Genomic DNA, 18,866 nt, shown 5'->3' with positions numbered 1-18,866 from the left:
TTTCTTCCTCATTAAGAAGATCTGACACATAAAGCATTGAGTAGTATTTATGTTTTAAAATCAAGAGATATTTATTCATTGAAGCATCTTTTAATTTCTTTTGATCTAATATTCATCTCATTGCAAATGTTGTTTGGAGTCGGTTGTATAATTTCTGAAGCTACATGGGCTGGTCATTAAGTGCCATTAAGTAATAATGGCCAGCCTGAATGCTGTGAGGAGTCCAGACTCAAGCATGTTATGTAATTATGAGTGGATGAATAATTTGTGTAAAAAATATCTTGACAAGTATCATGTGATTATGCTTGATTATGCAAATTGCGTAATTTTATATATGCCACCATGTGTCTTTAGAAGACAGAATACAAGGTTTGATAACACTGTATAATTACTTTCATTAATAACATTTACAGAAATGATTACACTTAACAGATCTTTAGTTAAAGGGGCTTTTATCACGGAAAAGGCAGACTTTTTGTAAGAGCGATTCATTTCACATGCAGACTGATTAGCCTATCACATAAGAACTCATTTATATATAGAATTTTTTGGTACAATAGCAGTAAAGGCCTGTTTAATTCTAAGTGTCAGTGAAGAGACTGTTTTATGGGGGTTTATAAATACAGGCTAATTATTATAGGTAAGATGAAACATAATATCAAGTAGCCTATTGTATGACTGTATTAAAAGCTCACTCTATTATGTATTGTAGAATATTATTAGAGAGATGGGCCTTTGTGCATTTGATTACTTGAATCTGATACAGCATTCATTCTTCAGCTCAAATAGATAAAATAAATTGAAATAAACTGCGTATTTGTAAACAAGTATACTCTCGTAAAACTACATTCCATGACACAAAACGGTATTAATTATAAAATTATTTGGGCACCCACTTTGACACTTGATATAAGAAATGCTTCAAGCGGAGCACTATATAACTCTGAACTCCTCTCAGCCAATCAGATTCAAGAACTAGAACAAATTTTTGTATAAATATAACTGGAGATACATTAAACCTCAAACATCAACTTTTTTTTTTTTAAGAATTTGCTTTCATTCAGTAAGAACTCATTAAACTGATAAAAAGCTGACTGAAAGATCATGTGACGCTGAAGACTGAAGACTTACATTTTCAAATATATTCAGAAACATACATTTTTCACAATGTAGTTTGCACTATATTTTGGGTCAAAAAAAATGCAGCTTTGTTTAGCATAAGAGACTTTAAAAATAAAAAATTCTGCTGAACCATTAAAATAGATGCATAAATAAATGATGTCCCTTGTCATTTTTTAAATAGTTAGAAATCCTCTGCTCCTCTTTGCATACCAGATTCTCCCTGGAGAGTGTATTTGCCTGATGTGGACCCCACCGTGACCGGAGCCATGGTGAAGGGCCTGACTCCGGCCCGCTCGTACCAGTTCAGGGTGTGCGCTGTCAATCAGGTGGGCAAGGGACAGTACAGCACCGAAACCAACAGGTAAGAGGACATGCTTGTCAACGGCTGCTTATTCTCATGTTGTCTGCCCCAAAATTGCAAGATTCGTTTTTTTTACGCCCAAGCTTGGTCAGCAACAGGTTTATTATGTCCCATCACCCTACGGTCTGCTGCCACCCATCATTGTTTAAATGCGTGTTCTGTCACTGATCCTCCACCCGCAGCTCTCAGTATGTCCTGCTGCGGCTGAAATCACAACACCGTGGCTTTTCTTTCTCAGGTCGTGAGTGGCAGGCCTCTGCTCTCACCTCTCGCTCTAATCAGACCCCCTAGCAGCTCGCTTTCGCAGCCTTGCAGCTGTGGGCGGCAGACGCCTCTTTCCCAGCAGCTCCTCAGAGGTTTATCTGCTCCTGACGTGGCAAAACATGCCATTTCTGTTCCAGGTGAAAAGAAGGTGGCGTCGTCTCACTTGAAAAATTAATCGCTTTTATTTAGTTGAGTGTTGAGGATGGTTTTTCAGAGATATACAGCTGCTTAAACCTCTTCCTTAATGCTGAATTAGCTGAAAGCTACATTAAACAGGTGGAAGAGAGCAACAAAAAGTTGAAAAGACTTTTCAGTTTCAATGGAACGATCAAGGTAACTATGCATCTGCCTTTGCAGCGGAAAAAGACGTTCCTTTTACGCTTGTGTGAATAATGAAAGCGTTCTAGTAAATGCAAAAGCTGTTAATGAGCAACCGATTTAAAGGCAACTGTGCAATCAGCGTGAGTCAGTCGGGTACGTAGAGCGGTAATATCATCTCTCTGCAGACTTCACATCTATTCTCTCCCACCGCTGATATCTGGCTTTTCTCAGCACCTGCGCTTCCAAAATAGTGCTATCGTGTTGTATGCCTCTCCAGGCAAAGTGAATATTAAAATGGAACTTTTTGACTTTTGAGCCCACTCTATAAATGTAATATTTGTTAGTTTGTCTTTAAAAAAATATTCATGTCATCTAGGTTAATGTGGAGTGCAATCTGATGAGAGAACACATTAAACTTTAAAGACCTGCTGTAGGTTCTTAACTCTTGTTTAACCTCAATTAACGCTTAACTGTTTCAGACGTGCTCACATTACACATTTAAGGGCTTTATTTGGTAAATTATATTCAAGTGCAGGAAGCTAAAAGCAATTCATAACCTGCCATTTTGTTATCATATCATCACAAGTAGTTTAATCACGACTGCTCATTGTTGTTACAGATTTTTTTTGTGTGTGTGAAAATCTTTGATTCATCATTTAAACATTTGCAACCAGTTGTGAAAAACTGTAAATTTTTAATTACACACACAAAAAAAAAAAAAAAAAAATATATATATATATATATATATATATATATATATATATATATTTTTTTTTTTTTTTTTTTTTTTTGTGTAACAACAACAAAAAATCAGCATTCTGCTTCCAATTATGCTTTAAAACTTACTACAAATGTTTCGAAGGGAACTCTTATTGTTCACAGATTTTCAGTGAAGCTTGTATTAACTGAGCTTTGCTTGCTTGTGCTTTACATCTGTGTCGCTTGCACGTTGATGTCAGGCCGACCAAAGTTCCTTGAATTCTTTTGCTGATTAACTCATACACAAAAAAAAAAAAAAAAAAAAACATTTCAGAAACAGTGTGCATTTAGATAACAGAAAGTCACAAGATCATGAGTCTTATATGGAGGACTATGGAGGACAGTTCAAAGATGCACTCCTTTAGAGCAAAGCTGCTTCCTGAGGGACAGAGTTAAAACAGAAAGTGGTGCTTGAAGGGCCCCATCAATCTTCTCTAGCATGCATGTCTCCTTGCTGTGACAGACATCTGTCCATTTTGGGCTTATTAAGCAGAAGGACTAGAGCTGACAAGCTCACAGAAACAGAGAAGTGCAGCTCTCTCATTATAAGCCATCCCCTTCCCGCACCAAGTGCTATTTATCTGCTTTTTTTGGCAAAATGAAATGCATTTAATAATCTAAAGAACTTTTTCCAGAAAGGAAAGAACCTTTTGTGCAATGGAAAGTTTCCATGCATGTTAAATTTCTTCATGGAATCTTCAATGACAATAAATAATTTTTATGTTTAGGAGTAATAGCCTAAATTAAGAGAATTCATATTAATAGTAAGTTTGGAAACAAATGTTGCTTTGTGGCAATTGAAAAAATTTGTTTATCTAATAATTTTCAGAAAAACAAAATAATGCCTCTAATGCTTAAAAAAGGTCATATGACACCAAAGTGTACTGCATCCATGAAACAAATGAGGCACTTTTTGTGTTGTTTATGTTCAGAAGCAGATGTTCAATAGCTGGTGGCACAGTGCAAGTGTGTAAAACAAATGTGTAAATACCGCGTGGCTATGGTAAAAAAAAAGCACTGTTTCAGTGAGGAGCGAGCAGACTTCCTTACGGCCATCATTAGGCAGATTTACAGAGCACTGTCTGAGAAAAGCTCCATGATATTGGTTATAGAGGGCATTAATTATGAAATAGACTTCTGGGAAGAAATAACAAAGTGTGGTCAGAGGTTTAAGAAGACTCTGACAATAAATCTAAAAGGACCCAATGATCCTATTAAACTTTAATGCAGATTTAACTGTCCATTAGCATGAAACGCAAAGGGCAGAATGAATCTATTGGCATTATTAAGCATTCAACACTGATTCATTTTTAAACTTTGTTAATTAAGAAAATGCGCTTTCTGTAGGTGGAATGAACCGAGCATTGCTCACAGATTATCATTTATGTATGCTAGCAAACTAGCCTTTAGAGACCAGCCATTATGACTTATTGGACATTACCAATGTTCACAGAGCCCACAAAATCATTAGCATTTCCCTCAAAAAGTGTTTACTATTTCATTATGAATCTGTTGTTGTAAGAAGGGACCAACAGGGTCTTTTGTAAACAAGTGTTGTAAAACATTTTCCCATTTTGCAAATGGCAGCCCCAGCCTAAATAAAGGACTCAAAGTAACGCACAGTGTCAATATGAATGCATGCGTTTGATCGACAAGAATAAAACTTTCGATGTCTTTCTTCCTGTTTCGGAGTTTTTCAGAGAGAAATGTGTTGAGGTCCATTTGCACTTTGATGTTTGCCCAGAGCCTCTGCATTTTTTAAATCTCACAAAATCTCAGTCAACAAATGAGAATTGAGACCCTTTAATAAACTAAAATATAAACTCCAAAAAAATGGGAAAAATGTTCTCTCCTCTTAGGACTGAACAGAAATAGTGCTGTTCCTTCTTTGAAAAGGGTACAGGTATTTACAACCTGAGTTAAAAAGCAATGACATTGGGGACAAATCCTTCAGCAGACATGCACAGCACTATGCTCTTATCTTTAAAAATGCTTGGTCTATTTGTAATTCGAAAGCTTGAAATTTCAATGAAGCGTTTAGCTTGAAAGTGCTGAGCCAACGAACGCAATCTTGTACGGCTGTGAATGTGCCCAAGCCAGCTGCCACGTAAGCAGCGACCTCCAAAATCAAAGCATCGCGGGTTCTTAAAGCACAGACAGACATTTCCAAGAAAGCGCATGAGAGCTTTTGATGGAGTAGGCGGATGCGAGACAGTGCATCAGATTGGGAAATGGACTTGTGACCAGAGGGTTACACTTATGTGGCTCAGAATGTCGCGCCCCAGAGCGAGACGACTAACCTGATTCGCACGAGAGAAAATGGAGCAATGAATCGGTTATGTAAGAACACTTTGATACTCTGTTGAGTGTGTACCTCGGTGTACGCTTTCTCCTCAGATTGATGCTGAGAGAGGAGCCGCCCAGTGCTCCGCCCAAGAACATCGTAGCCAGCGGAAGAACCAACCAGTCCATAATGGTGCAGTGGCAGCCACCTCCGGAGCCTCAGCTCAATGGAGTCTTGAGAGGCTATGTCCTCAGGTGAGACATGCACAACTTGACTGATAAAATGTGCCGAAATATGTTGCCTTGTACTTTCAAGATTCTCTATTATTCTGTTATTTTTATAGGTAGCATGTTTGTTTCTCTAAAAAATGTCAATTGTTTGAGCTACCCAAAAAAGCAGCATTGGATCAACCAATAGCATGAGTTGGGGGTGGGATCATCTGTTTCTGTGACCAATGAAAGCATTTGGGAATTGGATTTGAAAATCTTATTTGGAAACACTTTATAGTGAGGTTGCTTAAAGTTAGTTAAAGAAGTAGTTTATTTACCCAAAAATGGGAATGTTGTCTTCATTTATTCGCTCTCATGCCGCTCCAAACCTGTATGAGTTCTTTACTTCTGTTGAAAAAAAAAGAAGATTTTTTTGAAAAACCAGTCAGTTGTTGGTCTCAATTGACTTCCATAGTTGAGAAAGAAATACTATAGAATTCAATGGCCATCAACAGTTTGATTACCAACATTCTTCAAAATAATTACCAGCATTCAACACAAAATAGAAACTCATACAGGTGTGTAATGACATGATGAAGACATTTTCATTTTTGGGTGAACTATCATTTTAACACATTACCTATCATGAGAAATACATTATTAATGTTCGTTATTGTACAATTTTCCCACAAATGTTGGTTCTTGTCAGCTCAGGTGCATAAAAAAAAAAAAACTTTTATTTTAATAATGTATTTGTTACAATGTTTGCTTTAATTTTAAATTGTTAGTTCATGTTAACTAATGTATTTAACAAATGGATCCTTATTGTAAAGTGTTAACATAATTTTTATATTCCATTTTGTACCACTAATGGCAAAAATCTGCATTTTAAATACATGTTTATTCATTTGGTAGTCACTTTTGATTAAAAAGCTTATTTTGGGGCCAGCAATGTCGATGTTGATTGCATTTGTCATCCCATCTAGATAATGGAGTTGACCTTAGAGCTGTCACTTTCACTGCTGTTTTAATACAGTTGTAGCCGAGCACATTTATAAGCCAACTGATTTAAAATTAGTGTTTGACATGTCTATGTGATAGCGAATCTAGTTAGACTGTTTTAAAGCTTTTGGCAAACATGACGCTCCACACTAGTGGTCAGAACAATGCTTTTTGGTACAAGTTTAAAAAAATCGCACATTAAATAAAAGTGATTCAAATATAATTTACTTAAAAAAGCTATTCTGTTGCGAAAGTGCTTTTAACTGCACATTTTTAAGGCCTTGACACGTCAAGCTGACCACTGGTTAATGTCAGCCTAGTTTTTGCAGTTTATTCCGCACAGCTGTTTTTTGCCTGATTGAGCTTGGAAAATTGTCGAAGCCCATCAGCAAGTAAATGACGAGGCTTAAGAGGCTGTTAACGGTGGATCTGCAGTCCTAACTCTTCCAGTTTGCCTTTTTGAATGACGACTATAGATTACCGTTACCTGCAGGTTGTTGCTGCTAAGATATTCCTTTCACATAGGTGGAGAAAGTACGTGAAAGTTAGCACTGACTGTAGTCAGTGAGCTGTGCTTAAGCGCGTGCTCTTTGGCCCAGACAAAGGCGACGTGAGGTGACACCACATTCTTGCAAGGTTTTCTTATGTCGATTCTGCTTGTCTGGGCCTTTATATGAACCAACGATTTATGTCTTCAGTGTCTTCATGATCCTTCAGATATCAGTCTATTATGTGACCCTGGAGCACAATACCAGTCATAAGTAGCAGGTACATTTGTATCAGTAGCCAGAAATATATCGCATGGGTCAAAATTATGCCAAAAATCATTAGGATATTAAGTAAAGATCATGTTTCATTAAGGTATTTTGTACATTTCCTACCATAAATATATCAAAACTTTGCTTAGCAAAGTTAGACGTTTTTAATGCCATAAAAATCCTATCATAACAAACCATACATCAATGCAAAGCTTATTTATCCAGCTTTTTATTTATAAAAAAATCTGAAAGTAGACTGTTATGTATGTTTTATTTGTGGTCCAGAGTCACATATGTAGATTTTCTGCTCAAGAAGTATTTCCTATTATATTATTAAGTTGACATAATTGTAATATTTTAGTAGTCTTTGATAAATAGATAGTCCAAAAGAACAGCCTTTTTTCAAAATACAAATCTTTTGTAACATTTTACAACTTCTGTGCCGTTGCAGAATAACAGTATTTAAATCTGCATATTAGAATGATTTCTGAAGGGTCGTTCCGGGCATCCAGTCAAGATCTTATTTTGATTTATCATAGTTATTTTACACACAACAGAGAAGATCGACCCATTAAATGACACCCATTTCTCTTACGTAGCAAGAGCTTGGATGCATTTCATTAGTTTGACCACTCTTATCCTCCTCAGCGGATGTGTTGTGAATATTTATGCTGGTTTTAATAGCATTCCCCCATCAGTGGAGTATTTAACACTATTTCTTCCCTGGAAGAGAGCTAGTGTGTGCCTAATAATTATACAGCCAGCGGGATGGCTTCTAACGGCACGGTGACCTGGAAGAAAATCGTTGTCGCTCACTGTTTGGCCATCGATTGCCCTGATGCAGGTACCGGCTTGCCGGGCTCCCTGGAGAGTACCAGCAGAAGAACATCACCAGCCCCGAGATCAACTACTGCCTGATCACAGAGCTCATCATCTGGACCCAGTATGAGATTCAGGTGGCGGCGTACACCGGGGCAGGCCTGGGCGTCTTCAGTCAGCCTGTCACTGAGTACACTCTGCAGGGAGGTGAGACCTTCTTTCTCTGTCACAATTTCAGGTTGGTTTTTTTTTTTGCCGTTACCTAACAGTTGCCGCTTTTGTCGGCCTCTGTGTTTTCATCTATTCCTTTTCATCAGCGGAGGCAGGAAGGGTGCTGGTTTGAACCGGCTGATGCAGTACTTGTTTACATGCCGCGCTGGGGTCAACACTGAGCCTCCACATAGACGCCACATTTATTTTAGAGCCCTCTTCTCAGACAGCTAACTTCCATGCTAATCCTCTTCAAAACAATTATGTCAATTATGTACGAGGCCACTTTTCTCTTCAGATGAGAAGAATCCATCTCAGGAAATTTAGAGTCTTCTCATTTGGACATTTTGGATGATTATCTGGGGAGCGGCAAACGTATCGACTCTGCTTTGAGAGGCTTCATCTGTCTAATTATTTTAAATAGACATACTATAAACAGAGTCTGTCAAGCAGTTGAATGGTATTGATGCAGCTCTGCTGAACACACTCACAATTAGCAACCTTGACGACATCACAGATCCTAAGAGAGAGAGAGACAATGTTATATGAACTTCTTGCAGTTGCTTGAATGAGTGCAAATTAGGGCTGTCAGTAATTTTGAACAATCAATTATTAGCATAAAACATTTAGAAATTTAAATTCATATTTATTCATGTCTCCTAGCAGTGTGCTACCACACCATTTAAAGTTTGGGGAGGGTACGATTTTATGGTAACAATTTACAGTAAGGTTCATTAGTTAGCTACATTAGTTAACATGAATGAACAATATTTCAAAAGCGTTTATTAATCTTAGTTCATGTTACTTTCAGCATTTACTAATCTAATCGAATTATGCACGGACTAACATAAACTAACAATGAACAACTGTATTTTTATTAACTATCATTTACAAAGATTACAATAATGCTTTCTTTATTGTTTGTTCATGTAAGTTAATAACCAAATGTTACCAAATGACAGCTTATTGTAAAGTGTTACCGATTTTATTTATTTAATTTATTTATTTCTGTGTTTATAAATGTAAAGAAATTAAGACTTTTATTCAATAAGGACACATTAAATTGATCAAAGGTGGTTCAAAAATGATTAAAAATATCAAACGTAATGCAACATTGATGATAATATAATCAGAATAATTCTGATTATATTATCATCAAAAAAAGGATCATGTAAAACTGAAGACTGGAGTAATGATGCTGAAAATTCAGCTTTGCCATAACAGGAATAAATTAATTACATTTTAAAATTTATTCTAATTCAAAACAGTTATTTTAATTTGTAATATTTCTAAATATTGCTCTTTTTTTTTTTTTTTTTTTTTGATCAGTTAAATTAGCTATGCATAAAGACCGACACTAAACGTTTGAATGGTATTTATAATAATTTTTTTTCTTCAACATGTCTGCAAATTACCTTTATTTGATTAAAAAAATGTAATTAATTACTAAAATTGATTGACAGCTTTATAAACAACTCCAGGGCTGCGTGTGTTCTATCCAGTGAGGAACTTGAGGTAGGGAATAGTGTCTCTGAAGAGCAGAGATGCCACTGCATAATGAATGTGTTTACACCGCTTTAAGAGAGGGCTATAATTGGCAGACTTTTGAAAGATAGTCTTTTGATTCAAAATAAGTCAAAGCTTGACAGGCAACCTGAAAAATCAGCCACAGAAGAAATAAAAAAAAAACACAACTCTCTCACCAGGCTGTCATGAATATGCTTTTTGTATGAATTTTTCTACCAGGGATTTTATGAATGTACACAAGCAATTCCACAGAAAAGTCTGAAATTCTGTTTTGTGTGTGTCATACAAATGCATGCTTTTCAATTGTGTTATATATCAACATAGATGTCCATACAGCAAAAAAAAAAAAAAAAAAAAATATGACAGACAATCCGGATCCTGTTGTGATATTGTTTTGTTGTGTTTTGGCTTATATAAGACCTGTCCTTTCATTCGACTGGCTCCTCTCTCGCTTCAGCCTTTTAGAAGGGTACTGGATGTATAATAGAATGTGAATATCTTTTTTCTTTCATTTATTGTGTCCATGCTACAGCGTGCTACTTGCAGAAAAGGTCAGAAATGTCTCAGGCACGTCTCAGGTGCACCGTGAAGATTGGAAACTGGGCCACTTAATTTACCTGATGAATTTTAATACAGTTGCAATTCTAACGTCAGTCATTTAATGCTGTCCTTTGCGTTATAAAAACAAGAGCAAACTCTATAACCTTGGCATTATTTTTGTTATTGTTACAAAATTTGACAATGTGACGATGGCCGCAGCTCAGTACAAAGTGGCCCCTTTTCAGTTTTCTAATGTAATCATTACATCAACAGGACTTAAGACTCACATTAATGCATTTAAACTTAACTTTTTAACATCTGTTGTCACTTTTTACTATCATATCATGCAAATCAATGCATATTTTATGTTTATGCAAAAACATATATATGTATATATATATTTTTGTTTTTGGAATTGATACGATTTTCACAAACAAAGTGCCCCTTAGTAGATTTTAAAATGTCATTGTGATTTTTGCAGTTCACGCTGTCATCTGAAAATAGATGCATGTGTCACATTTGGGATGCGTTCAGCTGCAGTGTGAATGTAGCTTGTCAGACGTGATCAGGTGGTGGCCGTGCTGTTTGTCGTGTGCATTCAGCAGTGCTCATTTTCTTGAGTGCTGTTTAACTCAAAGAGGATCGCTCAGTATGTAGGTGGAAGCCATGTAATGTACATTCAGTCCGGCATTGTGGCGATCAACTGTGTCCCACAGCCCATCAATTTTAAGGCTTTGTTTGTTGAAAGCTTTCCATTGCGTCAGAGATGCAGGTAGTCATTAGAAATGAGCCACTTCAACTGAGACATTACCAGCTTTATCCTTTGTTGAAGACAGAACAGAAAGCTGGATTTTTCTTCTTTTCTTAGCCATTTTTTTAGAACTCTCATTTGAAGACTTTCATCTAGACCAAGAACATGAAAATGGATTAAGCCATTCTGGTTCATTAACATTCTGATTTATCATTCTTACTAGTCAATAGCAATTTTGTTTACCCACAAATTCTGTATTTAGTTACATATTCTCATGTCGTTCCAAAACCGTAAAGCCTTCATTCATCTTTGGAACACAAATTAAGACATTTTAGGTGAAATATCAGTGTTTTCTGATCTTGCATAGATAGCAACTGAAGCAACTGAAACATTCAAGACCCAGAAGGTAGTAAGGACATTGTTAAAATGGTCCACGTGACATCAGTGGTTCCGCCGTAATTTTAGGAAGCTTCGATAATACTTTCTGTGTGCAAAGAGAAAACACTTTACACAACAATTTCTTCACTGCCAGGTCAGTCTTGTCATGACAGTACCATGGGTGTCCAGTCCTGCTCCTGAAAGGCCACTTTCCTGAAAAGAGTTTAGCTTTAACGCAACTACCTGGAGGCTTCTAGCGATCTTGAAGAACAAGTCCAGATGTCAGGGTTTTAAGATAAACGCTGCTGAATAGTGGCCCTCCAGGATCAGGTATGGACATTAGGATGTTATATTAAAGTCTAAAATACAATATGTACTTGCCTCTAGTTCCTACAGCGCCCCCTCAGGGTGTGGAGGTCAAGGCAGTGAACTCAACCACAATTGAATTTAGCTGGAACCCACCACCTCAACAGTTCATCAATGGCATTAATCAAGGTTACAAGGTAAACTCATTTCTGTTCTACTGGTTAAATCTCATAGGAGTCCCGTGTCCTATCCAAAAAAATATGATATGTTTTGTGTTGGTCTATGCTTCAGCTGATGGCGTGGCCTGAACGTTCTCCAGAGGATGTTATCGTCGTGACCATCACCCCTGATTATCACGGGACACGGCATCTCGGTTACATCAGCAGTCTTAAAAAGTTTACCTGGTACTTGACGTCAGTGCTGTGTTTTACCACACCAGGGAATGGACCCCGCAGTGTCCCAAAACTGGTGCAGACTCATGAGGACAGTAAGTAGTAGACAGTCTGTCTGTCTGTTCATAGTCCAGGTCATTAGGTCATTTTTGTATTTGTTTTGTATCTGTCTGTCACAAAACAAGCACAATTAAAAATGTGGGGGAAAAAACACAATAACCTTTGTTTATGAAAAACATATGTGCAAATCATCACATAATAGTACACAAATAATCATATTTAGTTTAAAAGAACATGCATAAAATTGGATTTAGAAATTATTTACAAAATCATTCTTGTTCTTCACTAGTAATTCTGCTTGTACCTTGATGACAGATGATGTTTTAAAGAGAAATGACTTAGTGGCCTATACTGTTTGGCCTATACCCAAAATCCACTGAAAACATAATAGAATCATATTCATAGTACATATTGGCTTGTGTGTTTCTTCTGGTTTATATGGTTCATGAAGACACTTTGTGTGTCCCTGTAAACCAAATGATTAAAAAAACATACTAAACTTAGAATAAGAGCATAGAAAATACACTTTATACAGTACAAACAACATTATGTCTATGTAAAGCTACCATAAAACATAATGTTAAGAGCACAGAGGTTTTTTTGCGAAACCGATGAAAATAACGATGTTGTATTACCTTTTTAATCCATTCTAATGGAAGCTTCAAAGATAATTAGGTTTAACAAAATACTTTAGAACAGAATGTTTATTTTAATAACTAAGAAAGCCAAACCACAAAAAACACCCTTTATTTGACAGGAAATATTTTAATATATAAGTAGCTTACTGCCAGCTTTTGGCCTTTGCAACAGCATCATGACACAGTGTTCTTGCTCTGAAACTCTACTAGGGTGGCTCAGAGGTGATAAAATACCAAATTACAAAATGTCTTATAAAAGTCACATTAATTAAAGTACTTTTCAGACTTAAGTGCAGATACTGCTTTGTGGGTCAAGCAGATGTAATTATATCAGTGTCTTTAGGCATCTGTGACACTACAAGTGAGAAATTAGGAGGAATATTAGAAACATGGAAAAAAACGACAATATTTGTGTATGTGTCAGGTTTTGATATCATTGGGATCTTTGTGGTGGTTCATTATAAAGGGAATAAATACTGCTTTATTTCACATGTTTCATAATTAGAGCTTGGATTAGCCTGTAATCAGCCCAATTAGCTACAATTGTAAGAGCTTGTTTAGAAACAAAAGGAAGTATGCCTTTGTGTTTAGTTCCAGGCCCTGTTGGGCGTTTGAGCTTTACGGAGATCTTGGACACATCTCTGAGAGTGAGCTGGGAGGAACCTGTGGATACGAACGGCATCATTACTGGTGAGTGTTCTTGGCCTTTATGCTGCTTTTATGGATATGATATTGGAACTAAGTAAGTAGACATGTCACAATAATAAAGGAAAACACTTATTTTTTTACAGCAATTAATCTGAATGAGTTTATTGAACCAGCATTTGCAAAATTCCGTTTTGGGAAAGATGAATTGTTCATTAGATTTGCCTTTGCTGTTAAATGAAATCTAATCTGCCCCCCTCTGTTTAAATGTAGCTGAACGTTGCATTAGACAGAGCAGGTGAGCCTGGAGAGGAGCTCCATTTTCATTTGGCAACTCTTGGGTGTTCGTATAGCTTTATTAATGGATACACTTCTATTTAACACTTCATTGAGTTTTTGCACAAAGGCAATTATGGCATCGTTGTTTGCGTTCAGTTGGCAGAAACAATTTTCGCTCCCTGTTGCACAGCTGTAAAGGATGCTTTTGTGATTGTGTGTGTGCGTGTGAGTGAGTGGCTGTCTTTCCATGTGGCTGTGTTCGGATGCATGTGTATTTAGTATTCTATTTATTTATGAAAGTAATACTCTTATTCAACAAGCATGCGTTAAATTGACCAAAAGTAACAGTAAAGACATGTATTATGTTCAAACATATTTTTATTTTATATATATATATATATATATATATATATATATATATATATATGCTGTTCTTTTGTTTAGCAAAGTATCCTGAAAAAAATTATCAGTTTCACAAAAATATTAAGCAGCACAAGGATGATGTGATGCTGAAAATGGAGTAATTGATCACAGGAATAAATAGCATAAATAAATTGATTATTAATGTATTATTATTTTGCAATTTTAAAAACATTAGAAAATCTTATCAACCAGTTACATAACAATCTTATATATATATATATATATATATATATATATATATATATATATATATATATATATATATATATATATATATAATACTGTAAAAAATTAAGAATTTGAGAATTGAGAATTATGAGAATCAGATAAAAAGACATTACTATAAATGTCAACAAATTAATTGTCACGTAAATAATGTTCAAACATTTTTTTTTAGTTCTTTTCTTTCTTTTAGCTTGAAATATGACTGGAAAAACACATTTTCATGAGAGTCAGTCATGACATCTCAATAATGCAGAGAAAGAATTAGATGTGGACTAACGAGGCAGCGGTAGATTGATACTGGACATAGATTAAACCGAGTGAGCTGCAGAACAGCGCTGGATGTAGATTGAGAGTTTGGAGATGAATGAGATCAGACATACATTAGACTAAATAGCTCCTGTCTATATCAATGTACACAGCATTGTTGCTCTTTGAATGTTGCCTATGCCTGTTCTCCAGCGAGCTCTCCCAGTGCAAAGCTTGATTTATGAGCGCCTCAATGGAAAAGGACATTCAGCGATTGGAAACAGTGCTGACTCTGGGAGAAAATACTCCCAATAAACAGCAAATTACATAGGATCTCTGCTGGCTATTAGTCTCAGTTAGATGCGGGTTAGGGGGCAGAGCCCTGGGTCTAGACAACTCACTACAGCAGCTCCCTATTTCACCCACCTTGTTTGTTAAAGAGAGATTGTTTATTTCAAGTTCAAGACCTCAGAAAAATTCCTCCTGTCATCCCAGGTTGGACTTGGACAAGACGCCCCAAATTGACCCGTTCCCACGGGTTTTGAGCTGTAAAGTGTGTAAAACTCAAATGACTTTTCAAGTTTTAATGAATGTGATGGTGTTTTGCAGGTTACCTGGTGTCCTGGGAAGTTCAGGGGAGGAACCAATCGCGAGTGACTCGTACTTTGACCAATTACACATTGGAATACAAGGTCACCGGTCTGACGTCCCTCACTACGTACACGCTAGAAGTGGCAGCTATGACGGAGGCGGGCGTAGGAACTGTAACTTCCTCCACCATTTCATCTGGAGTGCCACCAGGTACCAACATAGGCAATAAAAAATAAAACCTGCGTTACATGAGCTACTCTTTCCACACGAGTGTTGTACACAGGCAAAGTAAGAATGAGTGATGATCATTTATGCTGGTGTTTTTTGCTCAGAAACTGCAAAGTTGGTGCCCGTGCACTTTCATAAATCAAATGTGGCACTGAAGGAGAAATATTCATTTGCACCGGCTTTAAAGCAGGCTTTCGCTCGCTGACTGCGAGCTGGCTGAACGCCAAGCCAAAACCATAATGCCTGCTGATAAATTGCATATTGTGAGACATTAGGGAAACAGACGTCTACACATCTCTTCGGGGATTTCAGGCAGATGCGAGACTATCGTCTGTTATTTGATTTAATTCCAGTGTAATTTCATCAAAGGTTTCTCGAACCAAATGAGACTTTTTATCTCTGCACTTCAAAAGAATCGCAAATCTCTTTTTTTTGACTCAGTCCCTCGTGCAGCATGGATCTACACGGTGTTATTAAAAATATTCCGGTCATGATTTCGAAACGTTGAATGTTATTGACTTCAGAAGGCATGCTTGTGGATGTTTTGTGGTTATTGATTGTTGTGATGTGTGGATGTTGTTTAGAAGTGACTTTTAACTTTTGCGTCGATTCGGTTTCACGCAGAACTTCCCGGGCCTCCGTCAAATTTGGTTATTTCCAAGATCAGTTCACGATCTGCTACGCTGAAATTCCGTGCAGGGGATGATGGGAAGACGACCATCTCCAAGTGGATCGTTGAGGGGCAGGTGAGTCATATTTCAGTTCTCCTTTATCCGATCATTATCCGCCTACCATCACGCTGGCCTGAAGCTGTACATCCTCACAGTGCTCCCTGATGAGTCTTCACTAGCAAATAAAAGCATTTTACATGATAATGAACCGTCCCTGCAGTGTTGAGCGAAGTACTTATGATGATTTGTGTAGGCTTTGTCTCCTAATCCCGGGAATGTACATTCCCGTTAGTTTGGCAGCTTGATGGATAAATCAGTCGAGTTCTGGAGGATTTAAGGTGGAACAGTGAAGCAAAGTGTCTGTGCTATTTTTATTTCAATATTCGATATTATCGACAAATATGATTTAACAAGATTTTCATCTGCTGTAATGTGTCTCAAATGAAATAAAATAGTAGGGCAGTGGAGCAAAAACATATCTGCAATATTTTTATTTGTATAGTAGGTTACTGAACAACATTTTGACTGTTGCCTCGCTAAAAATAATTAAAAAGTAAGCAAAGAAATAAACTAAGTTCTGAAGGATGTAAAGTGGGACAGTGGAGCGAAATATATTTGTGCTTTTTTTTAAATATTTAAAAAATGTCTGTTGCTTAGAAAAACTAATAAAACAAACTAGAGTTCAATATTGATAAGTCAATTAGTTGTAATGTATCTAAAATCAAATAGAATTAACAGTTTTGGGGGGTTCAAAAGGTTTTTGCCTGTTGTATCATGTTTAGAATAGAATAGAATAGAATACAATCTTGAGGAACCAGAGTGGGACAGTGGAGCAGAAACAATTTCTTCAATATTTTTATTTGTACAGTAGGTCACAGTCCCTCGTGCAGCATGGATCTACACGGTGTTATTAAAAATATTCCGGTCATGATTTCGAAACGTTGAATGTTATTGACTTCAGAAGGCATGCTTGTGGACGTTTTGAGGTTATTGATTGTTGTGATGTGTGGATGTTGTTTAGAAGTGACTTTGACTGTTTGACTGTTGTATCATGTCTCACTAAAAGAATAATAAGTAAATAAACAAACTAACTAGTCAAGCTCTTAAGGATTTAAGTGTAATTGTGGAGCAAGAAAATCTTTGAAATTTTTATTTGTTGGTCAATGCATGTCAACATTTTGGTTATTTTGTGTCTTACAATAAAGAATGAATGGATGAGTGTATGAGCGAATTAAACTTGACATTTTTGACTCATAATTTCAGTTCGATTCAACCTGTCTGCTCATCAGTTAAGCACACTTAACATTACGCAGTGCTCATTTGGTAGTGTTTAACTCAAACCTACATCCAGCTGTTATCACAAGGCTTTAAAAACAGCCAGCATGCAGACTTATCACACACACTCGATTCACTTCCACTCAGCACTTCCATTTCAACCTGAATAACAGCGCGTTCCAGTTGTGATTGCCCTCCGCAGCTCAGAGATGTATTGAGAGCGCACCCTCGCCCTTTCCCCATCGCCTGCGACTCTTGCAAAAGTGATGACAGATTGAATCACATGACTGACTCCTAATTTGTAATCGACGTCAACTCTCTGAACTTGACGGCGCCAGGCCAGAGCTTGCAAAAGGAAGCTTCTGCTTTTCATGTGGCGGCACTTGAATTCCAGAGTTGATTGAGGCCGGGCTATCTGCCGCTGCAGAAATCTGTCACCGAACGAGAGAGAGAGAGAGAGAGCCCCTGCATACGCACCAGCTATGAAATACAACGGCAGTCTCCAGCATAAGGTGCCACGCGTCCAACATCTATCACGTTGGCATAAATGCTTACCGCATACAGTACACTCCACTGGTCATAGTAAATCTTCCTGAGTGCTATGAGCTTTGATTGGTTTAGACTTGGCTCGCACAATGTGTTTGAAATGGGGCAGTGGCTGGCACTGTCCTGCACTCAATTGAAAAAGCTTTAACCTGCTCCGCTCTGTATTCCCACTGAAGGCCCGTTCTCTACAAAACACTCTAAGAGCCTTTGGCCTGTGACGTACCGGTATAATGAAGTGCAGTGTGGGGATTTTTCTTTGCCTTCTTTCATTTACTTTGCTGCTTGGACTCGACAAATGCTGAGAGATACCGTTCTCAAAAGGACTCTTTTCAGATGTTTGGAACTGTCTTGGCAGTTCATTGTCCAGGTAGTCTCATGTAGCCAGACTACTGCCATAAAGTAAACAGCTTATTCTGGCAAACAAGCACCCATCTTTTAGATTTTGTATTGCTTTTGTAACAGATTTTGTGTTCTGGTGATTGATGAGTGAGTGTTGGTTTGTGGTTTTCCACAGATAGTTAATGTATAAAATGATATACGTTTAATCAAGTATTTTAGCTTTACTCATGTTTATTATTGTAAAAAGTAAACATGCTTACAGATACATTGAAAAAAAAAAATCATTCATCATTAATCAATTCATCATTACTCTATTAGTGGGTAAAAAAAAATATTCCAGTTAGTTTTGGGTTTAGTACAGGAACAGCCAATTATTAGATTTTATTTGCCTGAATAATAATATAATAATAATATCTAAATAATACCAAGATAATTTTTCTAAAACCGGAATGGCTGAGGAATACAATTTATTTCAGATAAGTTTGCTTTTCATAATAAATTAAGTTTTAAAATGCATTATTTTAAATACATTTACATTTACAGACGCCATTAAATATATTTAGTACATATTTTCAGTTAGTGCATTAACTTTCATCCTTAACATTTGTGTGAATAGGTCTGTGTTGTAGAAAATAATATAGATTCTTTCATTTTTTTAAAGGCGTCATGAACTGAGAAACCAAAGTTCCCTTGATCT

At 36.8% G+C, this 18,866-nt stretch overlaps 1 protein-coding gene across 4 annotated transcripts in view; it reads left to right on the top strand.

Moving 5' to 3' along the window:
• The window catches only part of sdk1a (sidekick cell adhesion molecule 1a), a 245,019-nt gene that overhangs the window by 182,062 nt on the left and 44,091 nt on the right, over nt 1-18,866 (top strand). For all 4 annotated transcript variants that reach the window (XM_043234647.1, XM_043234648.1, XM_043234645.1 and 1 more), the window contains 8 exons: nt 1,336-1,483; nt 5,225-5,365; nt 7,925-8,106; nt 11,693-11,808; nt 11,903-12,098; nt 13,293-13,391; nt 15,129-15,320; nt 15,963-16,084. In XM_043234647.1, coding sequence (XP_043090582.1) covers nt 1,336-1,483; nt 5,225-5,365; nt 7,925-8,106; nt 11,693-11,808; nt 11,903-12,098; nt 13,293-13,391; nt 15,129-15,320; nt 15,963-16,084 — 1,196 coding nt within the window. The remainder of the gene's footprint in view (nt 1-1,335; nt 1,484-5,224; nt 5,366-7,924; nt 8,107-11,692; nt 11,809-11,902; nt 12,099-13,292; nt 13,392-15,128; nt 15,321-15,962; nt 16,085-18,866) is intronic.

The sequence above is a fragment of the Puntigrus tetrazona genome, chromosome 3, assembly GCF_018831695.1.
Source record: "Puntigrus tetrazona isolate hp1 chromosome 3, ASM1883169v1, whole genome shotgun sequence".
NCBI lineage: Eukaryota > Metazoa > Chordata > Actinopteri > Cypriniformes > Cyprinidae > Puntigrus > Puntigrus tetrazona.
Note: the sequence above shows the minus strand (reverse complement) of the source record. Positions and strands in the feature narration are given on the sequence as shown.